The sequence below is a fragment of the Pristis pectinata genome, chromosome 42 (assembly GCF_009764475.1).
Source record: "Pristis pectinata isolate sPriPec2 chromosome 42, sPriPec2.1.pri, whole genome shotgun sequence".
Taxonomy (NCBI): Eukaryota; Metazoa; Chordata; class Chondrichthyes; order Rhinopristiformes; family Pristidae; genus Pristis; species Pristis pectinata.
Window position 1 is genome coordinate 1,253,652 of NC_067445.1, and position 14,188 is coordinate 1,267,839.

A 14,188-nucleotide genomic window follows, 5' to 3' on the forward strand; every position below is an offset into this window, starting at 1 on the left:
GCTGTGAACTTAGTGAATGGTGCTTGGGCAATGGAAACCGCATGGGGGTCTCTGCTACCCCAATTATTCAAAGCCCTCGGTGTACCGAGGGAAATGATACCTTCCCGCGGAATTTCCACCCAAGGCCAACTAAGACAACATAAAAAAGTCAACAGGACAACGGAAGATAAAATAACACAGGACCTGGAGTGGGGCTACATAACTTTATTCCTGAATTTGCGTGCTTCCACTAATTATAGCAAAATTATTGTTCATAGTCTCCATTCCAGCCTCCGTTCCTGGGAGTTGGCTATGCCGTCAAGATTGCCGGAAAAATGCCCCGATTCCTCGTTGTTTCAGTTTACTATGAGGAACATATTGGGAAATATGTATCGGGGTGGCATTGATTGTCAGTGTCGGTTGTTTTACAGTGAGCCAAGGTGGAACACAGGTCGCTCAGGATAACGCTCATAACTTTTCTGTTTCTGACTGTGTTCCGCCATGGCACTGCTGAAACCTCTGCCTTAAAGGCAAAAATCCTGTCTATTCTGCACATTTAAAACGATTTCCTTTTACATTAACCTGATTCTTATCATTACTGTACACCAATGTGACTGTGTCAATTACTCGGGCATGGGGGTATTAATCCCATTAATTTGGTTTTACTCGCTTTCACAAGAACGGACCGGATTCTGGAGAGAATGGTGGCTGTTGCAACAGGAACACCAGCTGGAGCTGAACTCCACTTAGGACAGGAAGGATTGGTTCCAAGGAGCCCTTTTCTTGGCCAATGCCAGAACAAATGTCCAAGGAGACATTAGCAATGTCTTCAGCTCCTCCCTGAATTTAGTTTGGGTGGCTGCATAAATGTACGTGTTTGTGCAGGAACTCAGGTGCGCGAGCAGAGCTCCTGTTTGAGCAGCGATATATGCTGGAGAGGTATAGTCGCGGTCAGAATACATGGCTTGACCGGCGATAAAATTGGTCACAATTGCCGGGAGCCACAGTAACATGAAGCTGCCCGATACACTGAACAGTAATATTATGGAATTTCTTCTGCTCTCCATTTTTTTATCACGACGATTCTCATTCATTTGATTCTGAAATCCCCTTCGGGATTTGCTGGACACCAAGATATGCCTGACGGTCAGCCCATTAAACAGAAACATTAAACCAAAGACGCAGAATAAACTTTGAAATGATTTCAGTCGGGTGAACGCCACATATGCTGGCGAATAAAATGCCTCCAGTCTGAATTCAATACCCCAAGAAGTGTTGCCAATTATTCGTAGAGGTTGAAATACAAACAAGTAGGGGATATGCTCCAAGGAAAGCAGGATCAGAATTACTGCTGCAAGGATTTTCACTGTTTTCACTCTACAGTACTTTGTTTTAAACTTCTGACAGCACATGGTAACATATCGGTCAACGGTGAAGGCGACTGTATACCACTGTGACAGTTCCAGGCTGACGATCATCAGGTACACAATGGCGAGAAGGAGGTTCGTGCGATGCAGGAATGTGTGTGACAGACGGTAAATTAAGGTTTCATAGAGAACGACATTGATAATGATGACCGATAAATCTGACACTGCCATGATCATCATGTAGGCGCCGATACATTTGGAAAGACCGCAGTTCCCTCGGGAGAGAATGATAATTGTCAGCACGTTCGCTGTAATAGAAACTGAAAAGTCGTCAGTAACGGTGAAAATATTCGCCCGTCCATCTGCTTCTTGTCATCTCGACCGGTCGCGCGAATTATTGTGGGGGCTAGTGGCATCGCGGATCTGAGAACCAGGCATCGTCAAGCACTCAAATAACTTTGAGCAATTACCAGCAGGACAGCTGTTCAATTATGACTTCCAGCTGAGGCAATAGCAAAACATACAGAATAGATTGCGTGCTTTCTGAAAATTGCTGGAGGGAGCTGCATCGAACAGTGTGTTAGCGGATTATTTACAGTGTCGGGAAGGAAGGAATATTGAGACCAAAGGGGAAACTAATCGATTATATTCATTAATTCACGGCAGGCGGGCGTTCTCGTCGAGTCCAGTCGTATTTTCCGTTCGTGGTTCTACCTAATCTGAGTGGTAGTGAAGAATCAGGCGCCTTGGTGGGACTGGAGTCACATATAGCGAAGACCAGTAAGGAAGGCTGTGCGCCTTCAGGGCACGTCAGTGATCAGATTCGTTCGTGAACAGTCAGGGGTGGGTTTATCATCACAATTATTGATACTAAGTGCCTCTGGTTCAGAACAAAATACAGAGGAAATTAAAATCTCTGCGGTTGCTGTGGCGGAAAAGATTGTCCCGCCTGCTAGATTCCAAATCAGTGAAGGAACCAACGGGCCGCAGTGCTTGTTACCCACAAAATCCCCTGAACAGTGCGCTCTTGTGACATTACTGCAGCCACAGTCCGAGGGAATCCCAGGTTAAAAGAGATGACTTTCTACTAAGCATTCGACGTCCATGCATAATCCCTTCCTTACTGAAAGAACCTCTGTTGTGGGAATCAGAGATGAGAATACTCCTTTACTTTTTACAGGAGGGGACATTGTGTCCCACGCGCGTGCCCACCCGGATGGCTCCTCACCGGCCCTGAGGACGACAAGGAACTCTGCGGTTATTTAACAAATTAATATGCTGTGTACATCGCAGTACATCATTGGAATCCGTTGCATCCAAAAACACAATGAACTGTCAGATGGTCAAAAGCTGTGAGACGATGCCTACTTTGACTTACCGGGGAGTCCAAAGACTGCTAGAATTGGGTAACAAATATGTACCATCTGGAGAATCGGAGGGAGATACATTTTCGAAGATTGTTCGAATGCTGTCTCGTCTTGCAACACACATCAGATTATGACTGCGATCACGAAACCCTCCCGCTTTATAGCAAACGCGGATACTCGGTCAGAGTGAAACAGGTTGTGCAATAACTGTCGTTAGTTATAGCCACTGAAAAAAAGGTGCGATGTTCCGCTCCAGTGCGACCGACTTTCCAATGGGTCGATTGTGCAGCTGTATCATAAGCTCATTCATTCATATCCCACAACGGAAAATGCCCCCCGAGGGAGTGACATCAAGGTTTGCTTTGGAATCCCTGCAGGTGACATCCCTCTTAGGGCGACCTGAGCTTCTTGGTGCCTCACAGTGATTCAGTGACACGTCATTCTCCGTTCTATTACTGGATCTGTTTTACACTGTGGGGATCTCCGGCGATGAGCTGACTCTAACGTTGCTGCTGTTGCTCTTGCCTTCACCTTACTCATGATTACTCGTCTTTAACAGTGACCCTTATGATTCTTACCTCACCAGAAGTCTGCAGGTCCCGGTCAAATATTGTAGCTGTGTTCCACTGCTGATCGTGGTCACATTTCAACAGAACCGATGGTGCCGGCGCTCGGACAATGAGGCTGGCGTCCCGACTCTAACATTACTGATGATAACATTCTGCGATTGCTGCTGGAGATCCCACTGTAGCACGTAACGTGGTCACTCCCAAAGGTCAGATGAAACCCCTTTCCAGCAGTTACTGAATATGTTCACATTTGAACAGTTGCAGTCAGCTGCAGTTATGCGACTGATAATCAGACTAAAAAAACGAACGAGCAGCACCTTTCGATAGACAATTGGATTTATCCTTCTTTTAGGTCGCTCTCTACCCCGACCTCACCCCTTCCCACCCCCCACCCCCCGGTTAACGCCTCCATCTGCCCAATGTTGTTTTCGGATTAGAGTTGCTCACGCGTCCCTCTGATGATCACTGCCAGTGCAGCCACTATCACCTTGAGCAGGGAGTTTATGAAAACCGCTGGCGATTCATATTTACATAACATTGTGAAGAATGATACTGATCAATTAGTAAGGCGGACTGTTGGTCATTGACGGTCGTTAAGAAAGTCCAACATATCCAGCTGTCCAACACTTACAACGTTATTGGAGATGGTCCCAGTCTCAGATTACCAGAGGTGTCTCGAGTCCAACCCTGAAGGAGGTGGATGAACACTGACCATTGAAATTGGGGTCGGACACTCAGCACAACACGCTTGCTGCACTATTCGTTACTGCTCTGATCTGTGCCTAAGTTCCAGTGGGGGAATGTGGTCATAGGATTTGCTCTGACAGTTGGCAGAATCAATGGGCTGAATGACCTCTTTCTGTCATTGTGCAATATGAGAGGCGTGAGAGCACTGATAACTTCTCCCCTTAACAAATGGATCACCTCCAACACAATAACCTGTCACTCTCGGTCATGAAGATATTCATTTTCAGTCTCCTCAGATCTGTGGGATAGAGAATTTGAAAGACTCAGTGGCATTTGAGAGAGAAAGGTCTCTTCACCTCCATCTGAAAAATGGACCGTGTTAGTCTCAGACAAAACCCATTATATACAGATACTCTATTACCATCAAAAGCCCTCTCAACAACGAACGACGACTCAGTAATATGAGACTTGAACTTCCTGTTACCTGCCACATGAATCCACCATCCCACTCCCATCCAGACCTTCCTGCCTATGCCCTCCTGCACCTTATATGGAGGTCGAGCATCAGGTTGAACAACGGCAGCTTATCGTCCGTCCTGCTTATCGTCCGACTCGATAATGAGCTCTACACCTCAGTTCCCTCGCTTTCTCTGTACATACCACAAATGGCCAGGTCGTCTATCAGTGAAAATGGCTCAGGATTTTTCTCTCCATCAGCACATCCGAATCTGCTGAGCACGTGTTGCAGCTCTACATTTGTAACGTTTACACTCATTACTCTGTGTTCTCATTCTATAACTGCCCTCATTGATAGTTTTTTTGAACAATGTTATCTCTACTTCTATGCTCCTGTTAACCGAACACCATATGAACTCGTTTCATGGCAACGGACTTTCACATTCCTCCATCCCCCCTCCCCCCCTGCTGACAATTCGAACATTCTGACTTTCTCCTTGCCAAATCCGACGAAGGGTTTTCGACTTGAAACCTTATCTTTATTTCTGTTTCCACAGATGGTGCCTGAAATGCGGAGTGCTTCCAGCAGAGTACATTTATGTTTTTGCGTTAGATGAGAACATGTACCAATGATATAACACCAGGTGCAAGGGCACTGAGTCCAGAACGATGAAGACAACGATTGTCCGGTTTGTCGTCTCCACCTGGAATGGTGGAGCACAGTTCTCGCCAGATATATTTGAGTGCGGTCACCAACATCACTGTCCGTACAGGGTGACTGCAGAAGCAGGAGCAGTGCAACCTACCGGAAAAATATTGTATTAGGGAAGAATCATCAAGTCATCGCCAGTAACGTGTAATACGTGTAACCGTCGCCACCTTTGTCATTCTGCTGGAGCCATTATCAGTGCTATTTGAGTCTAATCACTGTACTGAAGATGGTGCAGGTCGCCAGCACGTGCGCATTCCCTAGATTACGCAGCAGTTTTACTCTGATGACCTCAAGAACAATGTTGGGGAATAGTATGGAATTCTGCTGAAACGAAATTTATAGTTCCAGATGGATTTGTCCATGAGCAGTTCGAGTGGAAAGACGACGGAAGTGGTTCTCAAGTAGATTTATTTCACGTGACTTTGGTTTCATGCCATCACCAGCAATGTTACTGCAGAGTCTCTATCACCATTTGAAGCTTCTTTGATTCCTTCTGGTAAAGGGTCTATGGAGTCAATATAGATGAGGATGAACAGCAGTAATATTTGGGCAGAGGTGTCTCCTGTGATTGGAAAATGAGACAGTACAGCACAGAAACACGCCCTTTGGCCTACAATGTTGTGCCGAAAGAATTGAACAAGTAATTAAATGTCTAACTAACTAATCTCTTCTGCCAACACAATGTCCATATCCTTCCATTCTCTGCACACCCATGTGGCAACCTCAGTACTTCTTCAACGCCTCTATCGGATTTACCCCCACTACCATCTCTGGCAGTGCATTCTAGGCACCATCTACTCTGTGCAAAAAGTTCCCTCGCAGATCTCCTTTGAACTGACCCCCTCTTACTCTAAATAAATCACCCCTAGTATTCCCCTGGAGTAAAGATACCGCTGGCTAATCTGTATATGCCTCTCATAATTTCATAAACATCTATCAGGTCACCACCTCGGCTTCCGCCGCTCCAGAGAAAACAACACAAGGTTGTCCAACCTCTCCTTATAGCACACCCCTATAATCCAGGCAACATTATGGTAAACTCTTTTGTACTATCTCCAAAGCCGCCACATCCTTCCTATAATTTAGCGACCAGAACTGAACGCGATACTCTGGATGCGACCTAACGAGAGTTTTACAAATATGCAACATTACTTCCCGACTCTTGAACTCAATTCCTCGACTAATGAAGGCAAGCATGCCATATGCCTGCTTTACCACCCTAGCAACCTGTGCATCCACTTTCAGGGAGCAATGGACTTGGACCCCGAGAGCAATCTACACATTAACACTATTAAGGGTCTTGCCATAACTGTACACTATCCCTTTATATTCGATTTCCCAAAGTACAACTGCTCATATTTGGCTGGATAAACTCCATCTGCCATTTATCTGCCCATATCTGCAACTCATCTCTATTCCGCTATATCCGTGGCAAACTTCTACACTGTAGACAAGAACACAAACCTTTGTATCATCGACGAACTTAATAAGCCATCTATCTATGTTTCATTTATGTTTATCACGAACATCAGAGGTCCCAGTACGGAACTCTGAGGAACCCCACTTGTCATGGACCTCTAGCCAGAATAAGTCCCATCGAATGCCATCATTTGTCTTCTATGAGCAAGCCAATCCTGAATCCAAACTGCGAAGTCACAGAGTATCCCACCCATCTTAACTACTGCTGCAGTGTCGCCTCCAGTAATAACATGTCAGTGACATCATTCGCAACGTTCGGCTGGCGTCACCTCATTGATGTTGGAACAGGATGATCATGTTCTATTTTGGACAGAGGGTCATCATCTCACAGAAGTTCAGCCCAGTGTCACCATCAGCCAAAGATTTGTTTCATGTTAGCCGGGTAAAATGATGTTGTTTCAAAACATGGCGATCACCACAAAAAATATAGTGGGATCGCCGGAGTAATGGTTCAGTGGCGACTTAACAGAGAATGGCATAGTCATCATCTGGAGAGTTATAGCAGTAATATTGGAACAAAAGTCTCATCGACAACAGTACAGGTGGGTCGGCATATTTACCGTCGCCGTGATGTTTGAGGTGATGTAAATACAGGAACATGTCCCGTTCTGTCAGAGTCGAGCCGGCAATATAAAGGTTTACTCAACTTACTTTGCTTACTCAGGCGAGGAGAGGCCCAGGTACTCAGAGAGATAGAGACGAAGAGCGGTGTGATCTTCAGGAATGCCGAGCATCTCTGTTCATTGATTTCAATGTGTCAACATTCATGAACTGAGCAGAACCATGTCTCCAATGGAGTCCCGACGCACTGAAACGAAAATTCGCTCCTTGTTTGCAAATTGACTATGACTGGCACCGAATATTGGCTCATCTCAATTTACTTTACGTTCCGTGATACGATTGTTTGGTATAAAGTGGGGATTTATCGATGCAGCCTCACTGCTCTCGGGAGCTGGAAAGATGCTGTTCCTGAAATTGTGTATTTTGTAAGCTGTTCTATAGCTTTCTCACTGTGAATTCGTTTTCCCATTAATCGGGTACATTTCCTGATCTCATCCACACCCTTCATCAGGAGCAGAAAGCTGGCAAACCATTCCAAATTCCAAGAGATTCATCGGCAGCAAATTCGACTAACATTTACAGCGGCATCTTTGCAGACATTGGTGTTCCCAGTAGCTAAATATATCCAGTTGCACATATGGTATTTCTTTGATGGTGATACAATTTCAAGTTATAATATTCCTCCCATCTCGCAACAGCAACTGGCATCCGCCTTTGTGCAGGAATCGCTGCAAGATCTGAGAAAGAGAAAGGTTGCAAAACTTCTCAAGATTTTTGAGTGGGTGGAACAATATTGACGATGTATTCTTGAATTGGAATAAGACAGACCCAGCATCTGTTAATAACTCTCTGCTTGTCCGTCTCTGTCTGTCTGTCTTTCTGTCTCTGTCTTTCTCTCTCTATGTCTCTCTCCACCCTCTCTCTCTCTCTCTCTCTCCTCCCCACCTATCGCTTCGCTCTGTCTGTGCAGAGTTTCTGAGTTTTCTCTCTTGGAATGTTTAAGCAGTTAATGAACCCAACTCCCTTTCCTTTCCTCGCCTTCTCTCGTGTCATCTTTTCCCCGGGCGCCTGTTTTTTGTGGACAAGGGAGTCTCTTAAATTTCTGCCCACTTCAGCTGCGCTGGGCGGTTAGCGTGATAGAGATTCCCCACTCAGAACAGTTACTGCTCATTCACCCAGACACCTACCTCTTTCAGGCCCTTTCCGGTCCAAGTGAGCCCCCAGGAGAGGACTGAGGAGGTAATGTCAATAATTGAAAGTGGAAGCCCAGTGGGTCCCAGGAATTCAACAGCGCCCAGGAAAAAGTGTGCATCCACCCATCCGGCTGCAGGGCCAGTGCTCTGGGTAAAACAGGGACTCTTTGTCTCCTGCAGTCGCGGGGGCTGGAGCTCGGGACCGTTATGCAAGAAGATCAGGCGATAGGTGTGAGTTGAGATGGGTCGTTCCGCGACTGCTGGTCGCTGCCTCTTGGCCCTAACGGTAATGTTGTCACTGAGGCTGAGTATTAGAATTAGGATGCGAATCGAACCTGTGACTCTGGGTCTACGTGGGGGGAGGGTGACGGGGAAGATACGGAGGGCAAAATAAACAAAAAATGTCGATGCCGCAAATTTGAATTCAAGCAGAAAAATCGGCAGGTCGGGCAGCGTGTGTGGGGCGAGGAGCAGAATCACCGGTTGAGGTCGGAACCCTCCATCGGTCACGTGAACACGAAGGCGACAATTTCCCATCGCGGAGCATTTTCCGCCGGTTCGGAGTGTTGTCGATCCCGGGGAGGCGAGGTCTGTTGTTCGTCAGTGACTCCAATTAAATTCCTCTAACAGGTGGCGTCGGTCCGCCACCTACGCAGAACCTGGCGGAGTCGGCGCGGGTGATGGGGAATTAACTCGGAGCCACCTGAGATCAACATCCGCTACGTCGCTGGTGTTCTGCTCCTGGGAGCGGGCTGAGGGTGGTGACACCGGGACCACACTTATTCGTTCATCTGTATCTGGGAGCCTTTACCTCAACCACCCTGTCCGGCAACGGGATTGGAACTTCACGGGGATAGACGGCTGAGGTCGATCATAATTTTACATGATGATCGGACACAAGAAGAGGCCATTCGTCCCATTGTGTCCCTGCTGAAAGAGATGATTAAACGGCGCAATTGCACCTTCGGCACACGGCTCCACATAGACGAGTATCTGCCTCATTCGGCCGTTCAGGCAAGGCAGTGTCACTGAGGTCGCATCCTCTGGTTATGGGTATGAGGGTCGGCCATTCAGTTTTTTCTGCCTCTTGTCCACTCCTACTTACTGCTGAAGTGTAACCTATGATTTACGGTATTTCACCGGTATGGTAAGAGAAATAGCACTTCCCATTTATCAAGACACCTCAGAAATTTGTACACTTCAAATAAGTCTCCCTCCAGGAGTTCCATCTCAAGTAATCCAGGCTGTCTGATCTTCCAACATAATTATTTTTTTTATCATTTGTTCCAGTCTTGTTGCTAAAGGAGCTTTTAATAAAGTAGTTATATACTAATAATTCAACATATCATACTGCCAGAAGGCTGTCAGTGATTCTCCCTGAGCTGGTTTTGTGAGCTACCAATTCCAACCATGTGGCCATGATGCTGTTGAAGGAGGGAGTTCAAAACTTTCCCCAAAAAATGCCAAAGGAACAGTGATATATCTGGATGGTGTGCGACCTGCAGAGAAATGCGCAGGTGGTGACATCCCATGCACAGACTGCCATTGCCTCCTTGTAAAGTTGTATCAAAATGTTTCTACTTTTACACTTCATATCCTTGTAATAGTGGCCAATGTTATATGAACTGTTCTAATTACTTGTTGAATATACATGCTTGCTTTATCTTTCAGCTATAATGATTCTGGGGATCTATGTACCGTATCAATGTGACCTCACTGCATGCGTAGACTTTCTCTTCCAATGTGGATAACCTCATATTTTCCCACAATATACTTCAACTTCCAACGTCTTGCCCTCTCACTTATCCGATCGATATCGCTTGCAGACTCTTTTTGTCCTCATCAGAAATTGCTAACCCACCCATTCTTGTGTTGTCAGCAAACTCGGCTGCAGTACTTTCAGCCCCTCCATCCACAACATGAACATAGATTGTAAGTAGCTGAGGCGGAGCACTGATCCCAGTGGCTCTCAATTGGTTACAGATAGCGATTCTAAACATGACCCGTTTATCCCATTAATTGAGGTGTCTGCCATTCAAGTGAGCTGCCTTGTCCTCAGTATTTGTTAAAGGTGGAACTGTTGGAGCTGCATTCATCCAGACAAGTGGGGTGTCATCCATCTGGTACCTGGCTTGTGTCCTTGTGGATGATGAGAAAGTTTTGGTGTGCTCGGATCTGAGCTCTTCATTGAAGGATACACAGCCTTAGAACTGTTCTTGTAAATGGAATAACAGTATGTCTGGTTCACTGGTTGGTTTGCGGCTGAAGCACCCACATGCCTGAGGGGAAGACGTTAAAGGGTCGAAGATGAAAGAGGCTGCAGATTCTGGAATCTACAACAAAAAAAAACAATCACACCGCCGCGAAAACCGAGCAAGAAAGCTCACCAGCGCTTTTATGTCCTCAGAAAGCGAAAAGAATTTGGCATGCCTGCGTCGACCCGAATCAATTTTTATTGATGCACAACAGAAAACATTCTGTCGGGACGCATCACCGGTTGGTCTGGCAACTGCTCTGCCCTTGATCGTAAAAAAAAACTGCAGAGAATTATGGGCCCAACTTACCACAACACGGAGCGCAGCCTCCCCTCCATGGACTCTTGTCTACACATCGTTACCACGATAAAACTGCCAGCATAATCAAAGACCCCACCGACACTGGGCATTTCTCTCGTCTCCCCTCTCTCATCGGGCAGAAGATACAAAAGCCTGAACGCACGTACCGCCAGGCTCAATAACAGCTTCTGTCCTGCTGTTATAAGAATATTGAACGGTCTCTTAGTATGATGAGGTGGACTCTCGACTTCACAATCTACCACGTTATGACCTTGCACCTCACCGTCTACCTGCGGTACTCTTTCTCTGTGGCTGTTACATTTTATTCTGCATTCTGTTATTGTTTTACCGTGGACTACCTCGATGCACGGTGTAATGAATTGATCTGCATGGGAAATATGCAAGACAGTTTTTTCGCTGTACCGCAGTACATGTAACAATAATAAGCCAATTCCAATTCCAAGTCAAGGTGTACCTGTGGAGCGAAAAGATGTAAGTTGACGATTTAGGCCGAGGCCCTGTGTAAAGAGGGAGAGGCAAGAGGAAATGAAACGACAGAAAATAACCCACATCCGGGTGGTCTCTTCCCACACTCACTCACCTGTTCACCTGGGTTATTTCTACCTTTGTTTACCTTTCGCTCACGTGGCTCCATCTGCCCATATCCCGCTCATCCGGTTCCACCTATCATCTTCCAGCCTCTGACCCACCACTCCACTGCTATATATCAGCGATCTTTCTTCTTCCCTTTGTCCTGAAATGGAGTTTGACCTGAAATAGGGAATTGCAACTTTTGTCTCCACAGATACTTCTTGACTCACTGAGTTCATCAGAAATTGTGTTTTGGTTTCCAGACGACTTTGCTGGAGCTAATTAGATAATTCAATTTATCTTTTCGTCATAATTTTATTGACCTATTTAAAGTATCCCCTCATCTTCCTTCTCTCCAAGGAAAACAGTCCAATTCTATCCAGTGTCTCCTTATAACTCAAGCCCTCCAGTTCCGGTAACGCCCATATGAATACCTTCTGCACTCTTCCTTGCTTATTCACATCCTGATTTTGGCTACTAGACTGCAACGAATATTCCCTGTGTTGTCTCACCAACGACTTATACAGCGGTAACATGATATTCCAATTTCTTTTTATTCAATTTATCGTCCGATGAAGGCACGTTGGCCGCCTTTGTTTTTTTACCGACTTGTCAACCTGGATCGCAACTTTCAGGGAACTATGTATTTGTACCCCTTGGATCTTCATGCCAGGTTTTTGCACAGAGGGTGATTGGAATATGGAAGTTTTCAGACAAGAAGCGCATGAATGATGCGGGGAGCGGAGGGCTTGTGTTACAATTAGATATTGCAGCGTGTGCGGCTTACCCGGGAGTGTAGAAGGCCGAGGGTTGACCATTTCGAGGGACAACGATAAGTTGAATGTTCACAATCTCTTTTCCTGGATAGGTGAATATAAAATTAGTTGGCATCAATTCAGGGTGAGACCAAACTGATTCAAACCGGATCTGTGGAACAAGGTTTTCACCACCACACATAGCAGCACATTCTAGGAATCTACCATTCTCTTTGTTAAAAGCATGCTCGTTCATCTCGCCTTAACTTCCCGCTCTTACCTTAAATCTATGTCCTCCAGTATTGAAACATTTCTATCCCAAGAACAGACTGACATTCTCATGTTTCTATGGCTCTCATAACTTTACCAAATTCTGTCCGATATCCCTTCAGTTTTCTGCGCTGTAAAGAAAACAATTCAAGACTATGCAACCTGTCTTCAAAGCTATTCTTTCCGAATCCAAGCAGAATCCGGTGAAGATGTTCTGTATCCTCTCTGCATTGGGGAGACCAGAACTGTACACAATACACAAACTGAGGCCCAACCAAAGTTTTATACAATGACAACAAGACTTCCTTACTCTTATCTTCAATACCCCAGTGTAAACAGGCCATACACTGTAGTTACCACCATATCTACTTGTATTGCTCAGTTCAGTGGGCGATGGTCTTGATTACCATGATCCCGTTGTACTGTGTCGTTCTTAAGAGTTCTGATAAATACTGAGTACGTTCCATGAAAACTTCTTCCACCCAAAGTGCAACAGGTCATACCTGCCTGCGTTTAATTCCATTTACCATTCCTCCGCCCATATCTGCAACTGACCTATATCCTGCGGTATCCTTTGACAAAGTTCTTCACTGCCAACAATTTTAGTGTCGTCGGTCAAGGAAGGTTAATGTACACGGTTGGACTCGTGGTCTGAAGTGTAATAATTTTAACGACAGCAGGATTGCACGTAAGCAGACGTAGAAGAATAAATGGTGTATTTTGACCATACTGAGGCTGATGGGATATTTGACATTGTATGAGAGAACGATGTTTGCGGTCAACAGTAAATCTTGGCTTGGAACCAGCAGGTCTGCAGAAGACTTCTGAAACCAGACTTTGAAATAAAACAGGGTGCAAGGTCAGCCTTGAGAGATCAGCCTTGAAAGGTCAGCCTTGAGCGCACTGATAAGGGGAACTGATTGGTGTTGTTCTTTGTCTTCTCCTGATCTATGTGATGCATTTATTAAGTTCTTAAGTGTGTAACAAATGTAACTGGAATAGTCACGTGATATAGCTGTTGTTTTCACATATCAAATAAGCTTGCAACCTGTAATTAGTCTGGGTGACAGTGGAGGTTGCTGCACACTCTCCATGGTACCATGTAAAAATAAAGCCTTGGAACGAAACTCGGAGTTATAGTCTCTTATTGTAGATTAAATTAGAGTCTCTACGACACAGATGAACGTCAGCCTAGATAAGTGCATGAAACAACAACGTTGCTATTGCAAATACTTCGCTGGGAAAAGGAGAGGACAGGCTCTCAACATTCCAAGATTCAGATTTTCCGCGATAGAGAACGATGTGAGAAAGATCGGCAGCTGCACGACTGATCAGCGAGACTTTCACAGCGGCAGTAAGAGGGTATATCGTGGACCGTCCATTCAGTGAGATAATACGGAAAGAAATTGAGAATAAGGAAGGTGCAATCACTATGATGTTTTATTATCGCCCTTCCAATAGCCAGAGGGAGATGGAGGAGCATGTACGGAGGCAGCCATTGTAAAGATAAAAATCGGCAGCGCTGTTTCAGTCGGTGTCTTCTATTTCCTCAGCATTGACTGGGATGTCCTCAGTGCCAAATTCTGAGATGTGGTAGAATTTGATAGGTTCATCCAGGAACATGTAGATAATCCAGCCAAGAATCCT

General features: G+C 45.5%; 1 protein-coding gene across 1 annotated transcript; it reads right to left on the bottom strand.

Annotated features, from left to right (window-relative positions):
- Window positions 1-725: 725 nt before the first annotated feature.
- Window positions 726-2,794, bottom strand: LOC127566475 (probable G-protein coupled receptor 139). The gene is made up of 2 exons (XM_052008906.1): window positions 2,725-2,794; window positions 726-1,654 (listed from the first exon to the last, which is right to left on the bottom strand). Exons 1-2 carry the CDS (start codon window positions 2,792-2,794, stop codon window positions 726-728), a joined length of 999 nt encoding a protein of 332 aa, XP_051864866.1.
- Between the last annotated feature and the right edge of the window lie 11,394 nt (window positions 2,795-14,188).

Excerpts from the sequence above, each read along its gene's own strand:
- LOC127566475 (XM_052008906.1), bottom strand. The coding sequence starts at position 2,794 with ATGTATCTCCCTCCGATTCTCCAGATGGTACATATTTGTTACCCAATT. Across the intron at positions 1,655-2,724 it reads AGCAGTCTTTGGACTCCCCG|CGAACGTGCTGACAATTATC; the intron begins GTAAGTCAAAGT and ends TTTCTATTACAG.